General features: G+C 42.9%; 1 protein-coding gene and 1 non-coding gene across 4 annotated transcripts in view; both read right to left on the bottom strand.

The window, feature by feature from the left end:
• The window catches only part of RILPL2 (Rab interacting lysosomal protein like 2), a 28,593-nt gene that overhangs the window by 3,799 nt on the left and 6,694 nt on the right, over positions 1 to 18,100 (bottom strand). The window contains exons 2-4 of one of the 3 annotated variants that reach the window (XM_052654871.1): positions 14,246 to 14,397; positions 7,447 to 7,560; positions 1,791 to 1,828 (exon numbers count right to left, since the gene is read on the bottom strand). In XM_052654871.1, coding sequence (XP_052510831.1) covers positions 1,822 to 1,828; positions 7,447 to 7,560; positions 14,246 to 14,397 — 273 coding nt within the window. In that variant the 3' untranslated portion in view covers positions 1,791 to 1,821. The remainder of the gene's footprint in view (positions 1 to 1,790; positions 1,829 to 7,446; positions 7,561 to 14,245; positions 14,398 to 18,100) is intronic. The other 2 variants (XM_052654870.1, XM_052654872.1) reach the window with 2 other exon arrangements.
• Positions 7,676 to 7,782, bottom strand: LOC128062679 (U6 spliceosomal RNA). Its single transcript, XR_008200833.1, has one exon. It is a non-coding gene; the product is annotated as a U6 spliceosomal RNA (small nuclear RNA).

The raw sequence follows: 18,100 nt of genomic DNA, 5'->3' as shown, positions 1-18,100 counted from the left end.
CAGGGCCCCTCACAGCTCCCTTTCCTTGCTCCTGTTGCCCGCCCCAGGGTGCGTCTCCATCCCTTATCTCTGTTCCCACACCTGTAAGATGTCCCTTCTTGAAATCTGTTTCAGTCACTCCTTTTGAGTGAGCCTTGGTTTCTTGATAAACAAGAACCCTGGCTGATAGGCCCCATGGCCCTGCAATTTTCCTCCTGGATGTCTATCCCTGGGAAATTCACACACAAGTCCATGAGAGGACATGAATAAGCATGCAGATATTCACTGCAGCACTGTCCACAGTAGGGGAAGGCAATCTGGGATCCCATCACTGGGGTTAGAAACAAGATGTGTGTCTACACCACTAGGAGGATAGATCTTAAAAAACTGTTTAGGGACTTCCCTGGTGGTCCAGTGGCTAAGATTTCAAGTTCCCAATGCAAGGGGCCTGGTTTGATTCTCGGTCAGGGAACTAGATTCCAGAAGGTCACAATTAAGACCCAGTATATTCAAATAAGGCCTTCCCTTGTAGGGAAGGTGGTAAAGAATCCACCTGCAACGCAGGAGACCCTGTTTCGATCGCTGAGTCCGGAAGATCCCCTTGAGGAAGGCATGGCAACCCGCTGCAGTATTCTTACCTGGAGAATCCCATGGACAGAGAAGCCTGGCAGGGCTATAGTCCCTAGTGTTGCCCCCCAAAATAAAGTCTGACACTGTTTCCACTATTTCCCCATCTATTTCCCATGAAGTGATGGGACCAGATACCATGATCTTTGTTTTCTGAATGTTGAGCTTTAAGCCAACTTTTTCACTCTCCTCTTTCACTTTCATCAAGAGGCTTTTGAGTTCCTCTCAAAAGGCCTGAAGCGACTGAGCACGCATGCATGCACAGTCAAATAAAGAAACAAATTAAAGCAAAACAAAAAAATTGCTTAATGTCCATCAAGAGATGAAGAGATAAACCAAAGCAGTCTACACATACCATGGAATATCACCAGGCCTTAAAAATGAAAGAAATTCTGACATGTGGTACAAAATGGATAAACCTGAGAACAATATGCTAATCATATAAGCCCGTCACAGAAGGACAAATACTGTATGTCTCCTCTTATATGAGGTCTCCAGAGTAGTCAGATTCATAAAGACAGAGAGGGGAGTGGTGGTTGCCAGGGGCTGGGGGAGGGGAACTGAGCAGTTAGTATTCAATGGGGACAGAGTTTCAGGATGGGGTGTTGAAAAAGTTCTGGAAATGGATTGTGGTGATGGCTGCATAATATCATAAATTTCCTTTTTTCTTTTTTTAGCCACACCACAAAGTATGTGGGATCTTAGTTCCCCGACCAGGGATCAAATCCACGCCCCTTGCAGTGAAAGTTCAGAGTCTTAACCACTGGACCGCCAAGGGAAGCCCCTGTACACATATTGACATTTAACACCCCTGAGAAATGGGGACTTCTCTGTTGGTCCAGTGGCTAGGACGCCACACTCCCAGTTCAGGGGCCTGGGTTCAATCCCTGGTTGGGGAATTAGACCCCACGCGCCGAAACTAGGAGTTCAAATTCTGAGACTAAAGACGCCGAGCGCTGTGGCTGGGGATCCAGAGCACCCCAACTAAGGATCCTATGTCCCACAATAAGACCTGGTGCAGCCAGATAAAAAAGGATTTTTAAAAAATGATTAAAATGGTCTCACAGACATAGAAAACAATCTATTATGGTTACCAAAGGGGAACTACGGGGGAGGAATAAATTAGGAGTTTAGTATTGACAGATACACACTGTATATAAAATAGATAAACAACAAAGACCTACTTCCACACATGGAGTAATATTCAACAACTTGTTATAACCTATAACAGAAAAGAACATTTTAAAAGATATATATTAAATATATATATATAATGGAATCACTTTGCTATACACCTGAAACACAACACTAAATCAACTATACTTCAATTTTTTAAAAACAATTAAAATGGTAAATTTTATGTTAGGTATAACTTTTTAAAAACACTGAAGAAAAGGATCATTCACACTCAGTTCTCAAAACCCAAAGCATTTGACCATATATTGCTTAAAGCTGTGCCGCCCAATACAGTGGCCACTACGAGTCTTAATTGAAATATGCTGTCAGTGTGAAATATACATAAGATTTCAAGGGCTTACTATTTTTAAAAAAAGATTGTAAAATATCTCATTAATAATATTTTATAGTGAACACATATTGAAAATGACAGTATTTTGGAAGCATTGGATTAGTAAAATATATTACTAAAATTTTTGTTTAAAAGTGGCTGAAGAATTCCCTGGCGGTCCAGAGGTTAGGACTCTGAATTTCCACTGCAGGGGGCAGGGGTTCGATCCCTAGTTGGGAACTAAGATCCCGCAGCCATGGCACAGCAGAAAAAAAAAAAAGAAAGCCTAAAAAAGAAGAGTGCCTGGTAAAAAAGAAAACAATGACAGTGCTTAGTGAAGGCGGAAAAAAGCACTAGGAAACAGAATGAAAATGAAGTGTTAAAATATCAGTTACCATTGAAAAGACATCCACATAAGACAATATATACTTTCTAGAACACATTAAATACATATGAGATGGGCTGAGCGGGAGGGGAGCTGGGAAGCAGATTGCAAATGGGCGATGGAGATAAAGAGGGAATAAATAAAAGCAAGAAGAAAGAAAGCTTGTGTTGACAACGAAGCTCATCGTGCCATGAGCTGAGAATCACTAATGGAACACTCTGTTCCTGAGGATCCAAAAAAAGAAAAAGAAAAAAATCTCTCTTCTCTCTTGAAACAAAGGCATCTTAATTAAATCTGCCCTGGGAGGTAACCCAGAATCTCTGACCCCTCAAAATTACTTCACTGTAAAACTGGAGTCGACAGAGTCCTTATAAAATCGGTCACGGCAGTACCCCCAGGGTGAACATCTCACCTGGCACACAGTATAGACTCAGTGAGGGTCTGTTGACTAACTAATGACCAGATAACGTGAATGGAAGTTGAGGTCCCCTCAGCCCTCCCTGGGAGGCAAGACTAATGAAGCAAGAGCTGGATGGAGGCTGAGGACCTGATGCAACCCACAATGATGGTTCATTCAGATCACACGGTTTTTATTTTTAAGCTTAAATAATTTGCCAGCATTTGGAAAACAGATTCCATGAACAAATCCGACGTCTTGGCATCTCTCAAGAATCATAAAGTCTGTTAACAAGTTGTTCACCAGCCAGACAGAACTGAAGGGCAAATGTCCCCTTCCCCACCCTACGCCCCCCTCACACATCCACAGGGAGTGCTTGGCCCCCGCAGGCTTTCGAGTTTGACATCCTTGACCAAGGCTGTTTCTCACTTTCGATCCAAAAGAACAGGAGCTGATAAACTGTCACCAGGTCAGACATTTTCAAAGCAACCAAGACCAACAGCCTGCTTGCTTCAGCCTGGAGTTGAGGAAACGTGTGCCTCAGTTCAGCACAGTTCAGTTGCTCAGTCATGTCGAGCTCTTTGCGACCCCATGGACTGAAGCACGCAAGGCTTCCCTGTCCATCACCAACTCCGGGAGCCTGCTCAAACTCATGTCCATCTAGTCCGTAATGCCATCCCACCATCTCATTCTCTGTCATCCCCTTCTCCTCCTATCTTCCATCTTTCCCAGCATCAAGGTCTTTTCCAATGAGTCAGTTCTTTGCATCACATGGCCGAAGTATTGGAGTTTCAGCTTCAGCACTAGTCCTTCCAATCAATATTCAGGACTGATTTCCTTTAGGATGGACTGGTTGGATCTCCTTGCAGTTCAAGGGACTCTCAAGAGTCTTCTCCAACACCACAGTTCAGAAGCATCAATTCTTTGGCACTCAGCCTTCTTTATGGTTCAGTTCTCACATCCATACATGACTACTGGAAAAACCATAGCCTTGACTAGATGGACCTTTGTCAGCAAAGCAATGTCTCTGCTTTTTAATATGCTGTCTAGGTTGGTCATAGTTTTTCTTCCAAGGAGCAAGTGTCTTTTAATTTCATGGCAGCAGTAACCATCTGCAGTGATTTTGGAGCCTAAGAAAATATAGTCTGTCACTGTTCCCATTGTTTCCCCATCTATTTGCCATGAAGTGATGGGACCAGATGCCATGATCTTAGTTTTTTGAATGTTGAGTTTTAAGCCAGCTTTTTACTCTCCTCTTTCACTTTCATCAAGAAGCTTTTTAGTTCCTCTTCCCTTTCTATGTTGTCACCCTGCTTATCTGAGGTTATTGATATTTCTTCTGGCAATCTTGATTCCAGCTTGTGCTTCATCCAGTCTGGCATTTTACATGATGTACTCTGCATATAAGTTAAATAAGCTAGGTGACAACATACAGCCTTGATGTACTACATTCCCAATTTGGAACCAGTCCGTTGTTCCATGTCCAGTTCTAACTGATGCTTCTTGACCTACATACAGGTTTCTTAGAAGGTAGGTAAGGTAGGTATTCCCATCTCTTAAAGAGTTTTCAACATTTCGTTGTGATCCACATAGTCAAAGGCTTTACCATAGTCAATAAAGCAAAAGTAGATATTTTTCTGGAATTCTCTTGCCTTTTCTATGATCCAACAGATGTAGGCAATTTGATCTTTGGTTCCTCTGTCTTTTCTAAATCCAGCTGGAACATCTGGAAGTTCTCGGTTCAAGTTATCTGTTGAAGCCTAGCTTGGAGAATTTTGAGTATTACTTTGCTAGCGTGTGAGATGAGTGCAATTGTGCAGTAGTTTGAACATTTTTTTGGCATTGCCTTTCTTTGGAATTGGAATGAAAACTGACCTTTTCCAGTCCTGTGGCCACTGCTGAGTTTTCCAAATTTGCTGGCATATTGAGTGCAGCACTTTCACAGCATCATCTTTCAGGATTTGAAATAGCTCAGCTGGAATTCTATAACCTCCACTGGCTTTGTTCATAGTGATGCTTCTGAAGGCCCACTTGACTGCACTTCACACAGGATGTCTGGCTCTAGGTGAGTGATCTCATCATCATGGTTATCTGGGTCATGAAGATCTTTTTTGTATAGTTCTTATGTGTATTCTTACCACCTCTTCTTAATATTTTCTGCTTCTGTTAGGTCCATACCATTTCTGTCCTTTATTGTGTCCATCTTTGCAAGAAATGTTCCCTTCAGTTCAGTTCAGTTCAGTTCAGTTGCTCAGTCGTGTCAGACTCTTCGTGACCCCATGAATCGCAGCACACCAGGCCTCCCTGTCCATCACCATCTCCTGGAGTTCACTCAGACTCACGTACATCGAGTCTGTGATGCCATCCAGCCATCTCATCCTCTGTCGTCCCCTTCTCCTCCTGCCCCCAATCCCTCCCAGCATCAGAGTCTTTTCCAATGAGTCAACTCTTCTCATGAGGTGGCCAAAGTACTGGAGCTTCAGCTTTAGCATCATTCCTTCCAAAGAAATCCCAGGGTTGATCTCCTTTAGAATGGACTGGTTGGATCTCCTTGCAGTCCAAGGGACTCTCAAGAGTCTTCTCCAACACCACAGTTCAAAAGCATCAATCCTTCGGCGCTCAGCCTTCTTCACAGTCCAACTCTCACATCCATACACAACCACAGGAAAAACCATAGCCTTGACTAGACGGACCTTAGTCGGCAAAGTAATGTCTCTACTTTGAATATACTATCTAGGTTGGTCATAACTTTTCTTCCAAGGAGTAAGTGTCTTTTAATTTCATGGCTGTAGTCACCATCTGCAGTGATTTTGGAGCCCCCAAAAATAAAGTCTGACACTGTTTCCACTGTTTCCCCAACTATTTGCCATGAAGTGATGGGACCGGATGCCATGATCTTCGTTTTCTGAATGTTGAGCTTTAAGCCAACTTTTTCGCTCTCCTCTTTCACTTTCATCAAGAGGCTTTTTAGTTCCTCTTCACTTTCTGCCATAAGGGTGGTGTCATCTGTTTATCTGAGGTTATTGATATTTCTCCCAGCAATCTTGATTCCAGTTTGTGTTTCTTCCAGTCCAGCATTTCTCATGATGTACTCTGCATATAAGTTAAATAAGCAGGGTGACAATATACAGCCTTGACGTACTCCTTTTCCTATTTGGAACCAGTCTGTTGTTCCATGTCCAGTTCTAACTGTTGCTTCCTGGCCTGCATACAGAGTTCTCAAGAGGCAGGTTAGGTGGTCTGGTATTCCCATCTCTTTCAGAATTTTCCACAGTTTATTGTGATCCACACAGTCAAAGGCTTTGGCATAGTCAATAAAGCAGAAATAGATGTTTTTCTGGAACTCTCTTGCTTTTTCCATGATCCAGCGGATGTTGGCAATTTGATTTCTGGTTCCTCTGCCTTTTCTAAAACCAGCTTGAACATCTGGAAGTTCACGGTTCACGTATTGCTAAAGCCTGGCTTGGAGAATTTTGAGCATTACTTTACTAGCATGTGAGATGAGGAGATGAGTGCAATTGTGCGGTAGTTTGAGCATTCTTTGGCATTGCCTTTCTTTGGAATTGGAATAAAAACTGACCTTTTCCAGTCCTGTGGCCACTGCTGAGTCTTCCAAATTTGCTGGCATATTGAGTGCAGCACTTTGCTCCCAATGCCGGGGGTCTGGGTTCAATCTCTGGTTGGGGAACTAGATCCCACCTGCCACAAGTAAGAGTTCGCATCACACAACTAAGGGATCTCACACGTCACATAGAAGATCGAGGATCCTATGTGCTGTAACTGAGACCCGACACAGCCAAATAAATAAATAAATACTTTTTAAAAAAGAAGAAAAGGCATATCTCAGGCTGTTGTCCAAAGTTTCCCCACATTCAATTGTCTGGGCGTTCATTAAAAATCCAGATTTCTGGGCCTCATCCTAGAACCAGCAATTTGATTTCTGAGAATCTGAACTTTAACTGTCATCTCACAGTCTATGGTTTGAGGTGCAGAAACCAAAGAAACTAGGAATGAACAAAGGTGCATGAAAACAAGGGGAGTGTTTGAAGGAAACTGTCTTATGTGTCCTAATGTTGGGAGACAGGGGACCCTCCAGAGCTGGAAGTAGAAGAGGTGATGATTTAGCCCCCGTAAACTCCAATAATTATTGCTATTGTTTTTCTTGCTGTTTAATATTAGTATTATTATCTGGTTACTGTATTATATCACAGGGAGGCAGTAGAGTGTAGAACCTGGACTTCCTTGGGTTCCTGACTTCACTACTTACAATGTGTGTGACCTTGGGTACAGAACTTTACCCCCTGGAATTTATTTCCCCATCTGTGAGTCAAGGATAACAACAGTGTCTACCTCATAGGGTCATTGTGATGAGTCAATGAATTAATAATGTCAGATGCTTATGCTGCTGCCTAGAAGATACCATAATACACCAGCATAGCATTTTCATATCAGATGCAGGACCACCAGCAGGAGAGCAGGGCCTCCCCTCTCACCCCCACTCCTTCCTTTAGCGATTATTTAGTGGCAACATGGGGCAGCAAGTCAACTTACAGTTTCCTTATGATTGTCTTCTCCTCCTTGTTGCTGTTGGCACTGCTGCCCCTGGGAACAAAAGCCTCTTTCTCTCTTCTTCCTCCTGGGCCTTCTCTTGGTGGAATCAGACCACTGGGAAAAATGAGATAAATAAATGAGATAAATAAATGAGATATCTGTTCATCTTTGAAAGTGAAGGTTCTTTTTTTTTACAGTTTATTTATTTACATATTCATTATTATTATTAAAACATACAGAATGCTTCATGAAATTGCATGTCATCCTTAAGCAGGGGCCAGGCTAATCTTCTCTGTTTTGTTCCACTTGCAGTATATGTGCTGCCGAAGAGGGCACTGAAAGTGAAGTTTCTTCGTAATTATTATTATACTAATAATGCTATCATTGAAAGCTCTAGAGTTAGACATCCTGATCCAGATCTCTGGAATCTTCCTTCCTCTTTTCCAGTGTTGATACCTCTTCTTTCCTTCTCTTATCTAATTACCATGGCTGGTACTTCAAGCTTCTCTAATTTCTAGAAATATGATCATGTATAAATTCTCTAACTCAGGGCTCCCCAACCTTCGGGCCACCGACTGGTACCTCCTGTCGGATCAGTGGTGGAATTAGATAAGAAATAAAGTGGACAAAAGTGTAAAGCTCTTGAATCATCCTGAATCCATCCCCTACTACACCCTGGTCTGTGGGAAAACTGTCTTCCATGACACTGGTCCCTGATGCCAAAATGGTTGGGGACAGCTGCTTTAACTTAAGCCTTGATTTCCTAATTGGTCATAAAAGGATCATAAAAGTACTTGCCTTCTAGGATTGAGGGATTAAGTGAGATAATACATAGAATTCATTCATTTAACAAATATTATTAAGCTACATAGTCTACCAAGGTATATAGACATAGCAATGAACAAAACAGATAAAATATCTTCTCTCATGCAATTTATATTCCATTGAGAAGAAAACAGTCAACAAACAAATAAGTAAAAATGTAAAAATATATGGTAAGTCAGGTGGTGCTAACAGCTAGATTGATATTAATCAATAAGATACTGAGGTCAGGTGACCCAAAGAGGGCCAGAGTATTTCCCTGGACTTGATGTACAGAACTTGGAAGAAGGCTGTTCTCTCTTACTTGTTCAAGTGGGACCGCCAGCATTCATGCTCCCTAAGATTCAGAAAAGGATTGCCTTTCATACATGATTAGGAGGCCAACAAAGAAAAAGAATCAAAGAAAGAATCAGGACTGGGGTCCCTGATTCCAACCCTGAGGTCTTAGATGCAGTTTTTTTCTTCATTTCTGAGAGCAATTCTAGGATCCTTCCCAGCTCTGTGAACCGACAAAATCTCCTTTTGTACCTTAGCTGGTTTGAATAGGATCTCTGTTACTTGCAACCAAAAGAAGCCTGACTGTGATGAAGCATTTCAATGTCTGACCTAGTAAGCTCATTAGATCCACTTAGCTATTTTGTTGTGTATACCAACTGGTAAATTTATGCTTATGCTACAGGCACAAATTTCCCCCTTACCACAGACTGAATTATGTCCTCCCAGAATTCATATGTTGAGACTTCCCTGATAGTTCAGTGGCTAAGACTCTGAGCTTCCAGTACAGGGGGCCTGGGTTCAATTCCTGGCAGGGAACTAGATCTCACATGCTGCAACTGACAGCTTGCATGTCACAACTAAAGGAATCCACATGCTGAAACTGAGACCCAACACAGTCAAATAAAAACAATAAAATTTTTTTTTTAAATTGTTTTTAAAGAATCTGTATGTTGAAGCCCTAACCCCCAGTATTACAGTATTTGGAGATAGGGCCTTTGGAAGACAATTAGGTTTACATGAGGTTATGAGGGTGGGCCCTCATGATGGACTAGTGCCCTTTTAAAAGGAGATACAGCTTTCTCTCTTTCTCATTCTCCCCACCAGCTGAGGACACAGCAATATGGCAGCTGTCTACAAGCCAGAAAGAGCCCAAACCAACCATACTGGCAGCTTGATTTAAAAATTACCTTTCCCCACTACCTACAGCTACAAAACACCCTAAAACTTAGTAATTTGAAATAATGATGGGGGACTCCCTTGGCAGTCCAGCGGTTAAGAGTCTGCCTTCCCACGCAGGAGATGTGGGTTCAATCCCTGATTGGGGAACTTGGATCCCACACATGACCCAGGGTGTAGCCAAAAGTTAAAAAAAAAAAAAGTGAAAACAAATAAACAAAAAACAATGATTTATGACTTCTCGTGATGGCTCTATTTTTTTTTTTTTCCTGGCTGCTCTGCACAGCTTGTAGGATATCAGTTCCCTAACCAGGGATTAAATCCAGGTCTTTGGCAGTGAGATTGTGAAATTCAAACCATTGAAAGGGCCAAGAAATTCCCAGATGGCTCTATCTCTTATGGTTGATTTGGTGGTTCACCTAATGGTCCACGTTGGGGTTCTCAAGTGGCCGTGTTCAGTTGGTGGATCAGCTGGGGCTGTCATATGGGACCCCTCGATTCTTCTTCATGTGACCTTTCCACGTGACTGCCTTGAGCTTCCTCATAGCATGGCAGTCTCAAGGCAGCAGTCTGAGAGCACAAACATGGAAGCTGTTAGGCCTTTGAGAGTCTTAACCTTGGAAGCCAAACAGCATCACTTCCACCACATTCAACTGGTCCAAGAAAGTTATAGGGCCATCTAGATTCGAGAAAAGGGAAAATAGACTCTACCTGTACTCTGATGAGAGGAGTGGCAAAGTCTCACTGCGAAAGGAGATACAGCTTTCTCTCTTTCTCATTCTCCCCACCAGCTGAGGACACAGCAATATGGGAAAAACTGTTGTGTCCATCTTTGGAAACAGCCTACCATAGCTGCCTTCAGTTAAAAACTATCCTTAGTATGAGCCTGGGCTTCCAAATTGATGCAGTTGCTAAGAGAACACCTCAGTTGACATGCTGGTTTCTCCAGAATATATAACACTAGAGACTAAACAGAATCCTGCTATCTGTCTATCAGCCTGCACCAGATGGGAAGTGCCCATCTGTTGTTCTCTGGGAATTCAAAACTGGAACCAACATGTGCTGCTTTATTCACTTGCAAGCTGCTTACGGCATTGGCAGTCTAGCAGTTTCTCTTTTTAATTAACTGTGTCTAGAGCACTTATTAAATGAGATGAAGGCAGGTCTTTCCATTAACGTGGTTCCAACCTCAGAGGAAGGAAGACAATTAAATTCCTGTTGGCGAATTCAGTCCTTTCGGATAGGGCTTTCTAAAGACATTTTTACTTTGCTGCTCTCTTAATGATGTCACATTGAATGAATTTAACGAATAATATCATTGGAGGACTTCCCTGGTAGTCCATTAGCTAAGACTACAGAGTTCCCAATGCAAGGGGCCTAGGATGGATCCCTGGTCAGGGAACTAGATCCCACAAACTGCAATTAAGAGTTTTCCTGTTTCAATTAAAGATCCCTCATGCTGCAAACCAGGCAGAGACAAATTAAAAAAAAAATTTTTGTTTGGTTTTGTTTCAGAGTACATCCCATACTTCCAAACTTTCCAAGTTTCAATGTGGTGTGATAATTAAAAGCTCAGGCTCTGATGTCAGTCTGTCTGACATTACATCTCAAGGTTGCCACCACCAGCCCAGGGACTTTGAGCAGCTACTTGACCTCTCTGACCCTTAGATCATCTTGGGGATAATATTACCCTAACTCACAGGCTTGCTGTGAACACTAATTGAAATTATGCTTGGGATACACTAAGCAGAGTTCCTGGTAAATCTGTACACAGGTCAAGAAGCCACAGTTAGAACTGGACATGGAACAACAGACAGTTCCAAATTGGGAGAGGAGTACCTCAAGGCTGTATATTGTCACCCTGCTTATTTAACTTATATGCAGAGTACATCATGTGAAATGCCGGGCTGGATGAAGCACAAGCTGGAATCAAGATTGCAAGGAGGAACATCAATAACCTCAGATACGCAGATGACACCACCCTTATAGCAGAAAGTGAAGAGGAACTAAAAAGCCTGTTGATGAAAGGGAAAGAGTAGAGTAAAAAGCTGGCTTAAAATTCAACATTCAAAAAAACTAAGATCATGGCATCCAGTCCCATCACTTCATGGCAAACAGATGGGGAAACAATGGAAACTTTATTTTATTTTCTTGGGCCCCAAAATCACTGCAGATGGTGACTGCAGCCATGAAATTAAAAGACACTTGCTCCTTGGAAGAGAAGCTACAACCAACCTAGACAGCATATTAAAAAGCAGAGACATTACTTTGCCGACAAAGGTCTGTGTAGTCAAAGCTATGGTTTTTCCAGTAGTCATATATGGACGTGAGAACAGGACTATAAGGAAAGCTTAGCACCAAAGAATTGATGCTTTTGAGCTGTGGTGTTGGAGAAGACTCTTGAAAGTCCCTTGGACTGTAAGGAGATCAAACCAGTCCATCCTAAAGGAAATCAGTCCTGAATATTCATTGGAAGGACTAGTGGTAAGCTGAAAACTCCAGTACTTTGGCCACCTGATGCAAAGAACTGACTCATTGGAAAAGACCCTGATGCTGGGAAAGATGGAAGGTAGGAGGAGAAGGGGATGACAGAGGATGAGGTGGTTCGATGGCACCACCGACTTGATGGACATGAGTTTGAGCAAGCTCCGGGAGTTGGTGATGGACAGGGAAGTTTGGAGTGCTGCAGTCCATGGAGTCGCAAAGAGCCAGACATGACTGAGCAACTGAACTGAACTGATAAATATCAGTTGGCATGGGACGTCCCTGTGATCCATCAGTTAAGACTCCACGCTTCCAGTGCAGGGGATATGGGTTTGACCCTGCAGAACAGATCCCATGTGCTCTGCAGCACCACCAGTACACCAAAACGAAACAAATACTAGTTGACTGAGCCTGTGCTCTAAGTCTGTGTGCGGCAGCTACTGAAGCCTGTGCACCTAGAACCTGTGTTCTGCAACAAGAGAAGCCACCACCAACAGAAGCCCTCACACTGAAACAAAGAGTAGCCCCAGCTCATCGCAACTAAAAAAAGCCTGGGAAAAGCAACGAAGACTTAGCGCTGCCAAAAACAAATACATGAATAAATAAGATAAAAGCAAACAAATATTAGTAGGCAATACGTTTTTCTTCTTTTGGTCTTTGCTTTGCCTGGCTCTAATGAAACCTTTGTTTAACTGCGGGCTTCTCAGAATTATTCAACCACAGAGCTCCTTTATGCCATGCCCTGTGGCTTGTGGGATCTCAGTTCCCCAACCACAGACTGAACCTGGGACATGGCAGTGAAAGCACCGGATCCTGACCACAGGACCACCAGGGGACTTCCTAGAGCTTCCTTTTCAAGAAATACCCACGTAAAGCAAAACATTTTGAGAAACATGGTACAGAGGGATACAGCAAAGTCCAAACCTGCTCTATCAACAACTTCCTTATTTCCTGCCTTGCTTATCCTACAATTCCTCCTGTATACAATACTTATTATGATTTTTTTAACTTTTAATTTTTATACAATTTCAAACTTAGAGAAAAGGTATAATATTAGTGCAAAAACTTTCCATATACTTTTTACCCCGATCCTTCAAATGCTTATCCATGTATCTACCTACCTACCTACCCATGCATCCATCTTTCCATCCATTGACCCATCCACCCCTACAACTATCTACCTTCTCTCTGAACTCTCTTGAGAGTGAACTGGAGAAATCTTACCCCCTTACTCCTAAATACTTAAGTGGCTTTCCAAAGAACAAGGACTTTCTGTTACATAACCAAGTTGTTCAGTTATCAGAATCACCACATTGATCTTTTCAAATAGTGAATCAGACCTGGTCATTCCCTTGATTAAGGCATCCCAGAGTCTTCTTGTTACATTTGCTATAAAACCAGAGCTCCTTGGTGGGGGTGGGATGAATTGGGAGATTGGGATTGACACATATACATTATTGATACTATGTATACAATAGATAAGTAATGAGAACCTACTGTATAGCTCAGGGAACTCAATGCTCTGTGGTGACCTAGACGGGAAGGAAATCCAAAAAAGAGGGGATATATGTATACAAATAGCTGATTCACTTTGCTGTACAGCAGAAATTGATATGACATTGTAAAGCAACTATGTGTCTTAGTCACTCAATTGTGTCTGACTCTGCAATTTTGTGGACTGTAGCCCTCTAGGCTCCTCTGTTCATGGAATTCTCTAGGCAAGAATCCTGGAGTGGACTGCCATTACAACTATACGCCAATAAAAACAACAACAACAAAACAAAAAACCTAAAGCTCCCTTCTGTGGCCATCACGACCAGCTCCTGGTCTCTTCTGAACCACTGTATACCTCACAATCCAAGTTCCACCATGGTAGGTCCCCTAAAGTGGCCAAATGGTTCCCACCCCAGGACCTCTGCACTTCCTGTTCTACTTTTGCCCAACCAAACTGTTACTTGGTTGGCTGCTTCTTGTCATTCACCTCAGAGGGGTCTTCCCTGTCCACCCAATCTGACACAGGCCCCTCCCCAGCACTCCAGTCTCTGACAAGTCACTTTTCTACATTCTCTTCAGCATCCACCCCCCTCATCCTGCGGGCTCACTGCAGGCTTCCTGGCTGAGTGCCTATCTTCCCGCTAGCCTAGCATGGACTTCCCATTTTGTTTCCTGCTCTACCCTCAGTGCCGGGAATAGTTTCCAGCATAGAGTGGGTCTCCAGTAAGTTGACTGAACGAACATCAGAACAGATAGGTAGCATATCAGGGAGTTCCAGACAGGATCTGGGTCTGCAGAGCAGGAGCCCCAGGGAAGCACAGCCCACCTCTTATAGCACTGCAGCTCTTCCTGCACCACCAGCAGCTGTGACTTGAGCTTGTTGCGCTCCTGAAGCACGTCCCTCAGCTCCTGCAGAGTAAAGCGTGGTCGGTTGGGATCTGTCAGGTCAACCACCATTTTGTCTGGTCCCAGGTTCACCTGTAAGAAAGGACACCGCTTGTACATTTTACCTCACGAGGATGGGCTTTCCATCCCCGAAAGGAAAGTTCTCTTGTTCTGTTACTCCAGGGACCTGATGAGGTGAGGCACCGCCTGCTGCCAAGTGTTTGGTTGATGCTAAAGAGTTCTGGGAATTCCCTGGCAGTCCAGTGGACAGGACTCTGTGCTTTCGTTAGGACTCTGGGCCCTGGGGTGATCCCTGGTTAGGAACTAAGATCCTCTTTAAAAAATTTTTTAAAGAAGAAGAAGAAGCAAGAGTTCTAAGTACTGTTCTCTAAGAAAGGAGCCAGGGCTCCTTGGAGAGGGGCTGAGTCTAGGGCTGGAGCAGGGGAAGTCCAAGTTTAGTCTGGAATATTCCATTGTGTAAGGGATGGAGACAGCAAAAGGACATAGTTCAAAGGTGCTCCTAACTGGCCAAACTGAACAATCTGAGTAACAACATTAATAACAAGAATGGATAATAAGCCATCAAATAAAAAGAGGATGATTCAGGAATCTATAATTTTTTAATTTAATTAACTAATTAATGGGGATCTAATAGCTAATTTTATATGTCAACCTACTGGGCTAAGGAATACCCAGATAGTTGGTTAGCCCATTATTTTGAGGTGTGTGTGAAGGTGTGTTTTGGAAGAGATCAGCATTTGATTTGGTGATCTAAGTACAGCAGAGGGATCTCCCCACTGTGGGTGGGCATCATTAAGGGCCCGAATAGAACAAAAAGGTGGAGAGAGGGTGAATTCACTCCCTGCTTGAGCTGGGACATCCTTCTTCTCCTGCCCTTGAGCACTGTGCATCAGTGCTCCTGGTTCTTGGGATTTCCAACAGTCCCAAACCAGGACTTTTACCATCAGCCCCTGAGACAAGCCTTCCAACTTGGACTGAATTACGACAGCAGCTTTTTTGGTTTTACGGCTTGCAGACATTAGATTGTGGAACTTATCAGCCTCCATAACCACCTGAGCTGATTTCCATAACGAATATTCTCATCTCCATCTATAGCTACATCTCTGTCTCCTATTGTTCTATTTCTCTGACTAATGTGCTGGGAAGGAAGGGGATCTGTACTGTACAGCAGAATGCCAATTAACATTTATTTATTTATTTGACTGTACCAGATCTTAGGTGAGGCACAGGTGATCTTTGATCTTTCCTGTATCATGCAGAATCTTATGACTGTGGCATGTGAACTCTCAGCTGCAGCAAGCGAACTAAGAGTTGCAGCATGCAGGATCAGCATGGGGGATCTACTTCCCTGGCCAGGGATCAAACCCCAGACACCTGCATTGGGAGCACAGAGTCAACCACTGGACCACCAAGGAGATCCCTGGAATGCCAATTAATGTGCAGAAGATGATAAGAGTTAGAAAATCCTTTTGCAACCAATTTAGTAATAATTGATTCAGGCAAGACTAATGAATGGATCTAAAACCATTGGGTGAAAATTTGTCAGAGAACAGGATATTTTACACAGTTTCAAAGTATTTTCCCATAGGCTACTTGCGCATTACAAAGGGCATAAAAGCACCCTTCCAGTGCAGAAATGTTGTAGACAACACCTTAACCAACGGCTAGAAGTTAATATCACCAAACATCACCAATAACAACAAACTGAATCAGGCACCTTCTGATCCAAGACATTGAGAAGGATATAGCATCCCTTGAGTGATAACCCTGCTAAACATGTATTACTTGTTTAAACATGAATCTAACTGTGAGGAGACACCAGAACAAGCTCAAGTTGAAGAACATTCTACAGACACTGATACATAATATATTCAAAAATGTCAATGTCATGAAGGAGAAAGAAAAGCCCAGGAACTGCTCCAGACTAAAGGTGACTAAAGAGAGGCGTCCTACTTCCCTGGTGGTCCAGTGGTTAAGACTCCGAGCTCCCACTATAGGGGGCAAGGGTTCGATCTCTGGTTGGGGAATTTAAGATTCCGCATGCTTAGAGGTGCAGCCAAAAAGAAAAAAAAAAGGAGAGAGAGAGATACTTCCTAAAGATACTGTACAACTCTATACTAGATTATATATCAGAAAAAAAATGCTATAAAGGTCATTATTATGAATTTTGAATAGGGATGGCATTTAGATCTTAGTATTCTACCAACTTTCCCCCCTGAATCTGATCATTTATTGTGGTTATGTACAAGTATGTCTAGGAGATACACACTGAAGTATTTAGTATTTAGGGTGAAAGATCCTAATCTTCTACTAACTCTGCAGCTAACATAATGTCTGCTCAAATAGCTGGGCAGACTTTGAGTGAGTAAATAATGTGTATATACATATGTGTATATGGGTGTCTATAAATAGACACCTATAAGTGGGTGTCAGTCTGTATATCTTTTTTTTTCAGCTGGACTATGCGACATGCAGGATCTTAGTTTCCCTACCAGGGACTGAACCCACACCCCAGGCAGTGGAAGCAGGGAAGTTTCAGTGTCTATTTCTGTTCTTTTAAAAATAATTTTATTTATTTTTGGCTGTGCTTGTCTTTGTTGCTCTGCATGGGCCTTCTCCAGTTTTGGCAAGTGGGAGCTACTCCCTAGTTGCAGTGTTCCAGCTTCCCATTGCGGTGGCTTTTCTTGGTGTGGAGCACGGGCTCTAGGCTCCAGTAGCTGTGGTGCATGGGCTTAGCTGCCCCACAGCATGTGGAATCTTCCCAGACCAGGGATCAAACCCACATCCGCTGCATTAGCAGGCAGACTCAACCACTGGACCACCAGGGAAGTCCCCAGTGTGTATTTCTTCAGACATACTACACACACACACAAACACACATATACACACACCTGAATACAACAGCTGAATCAGGGTGAAAGGAATACTAGTGTTCATTGTACTTTTGCAACTCTTCCATAGGTTTGACATTGTTTCAAACTGAAGTTAAAATGAAGCAAATATTTGAAAAGAACCTAAATGTCCACCAGCAGAAGTCTAGTTAAATAAACAGAGGCACAACCACACTCGGGAATATTCTACAGGTGATAAAGAGAATAAGGCACACCACAAAGAGAAAGGCGGTGGTGCCCACATTCCTCCTCTTGGACTGACAAATATCAGTGGTGTTTGAGAAAACACTGTCGTAAAAGCTGCATGGAAACTGGCTCCTTCACTGACTGCAAAGGGAGCCAATCACTTTATCCCCTTTAGAGTGCAATTTGGCAATAGTTCCTGGTGGCACCGGGCTTCTCTGGTGGCTCAGATGGTGAAGAATCCACATGCAATGTGGGAGATCCAGGTTTGATCTCTGAGTCGGGAAGATCCCCTGGAGAAGGGAATGGCAACCCACTCCAATATTCTTGCCTGGAGAATCCCATGGACAGAGGAGCCTGGTGGGCTACAGTCCATGGGGTTGCAAAGAGTTGGATACAACTGAAGTGACTTAGCATCTATACACATTAAAATGTCAAATGCCTTTCCTTTGACCAGTGAGTCCACTTCCTCTACATACTCAGGGGCCAACTGGTACAGATCAGAGTAACCCACGGAGGCTCGGGCTCAGAGCAAATGATTGGAAAACAAAGGTCTTTGGATAGGAAACTGGTTAAAGCAGAGATTCTTAACATATTTGTGTTCTACAAACCTTTTTTGGCAGTCTGGTAAAGCCCGTGTGGATTCCATCTCAAAATAATGATCTTAAATGTATAAAACAAAGGCATACGATTACAAGGAA

The sequence above is a fragment of the Budorcas taxicolor genome, chromosome 17 (genome assembly GCF_023091745.1).
Source record: "Budorcas taxicolor isolate Tak-1 chromosome 17, Takin1.1, whole genome shotgun sequence".
NCBI lineage: Eukaryota > Metazoa > Chordata > Mammalia > Artiodactyla > Bovidae > Budorcas > Budorcas taxicolor.
This window is presented reverse-complemented; position numbering and strand designations above follow the sequence as displayed.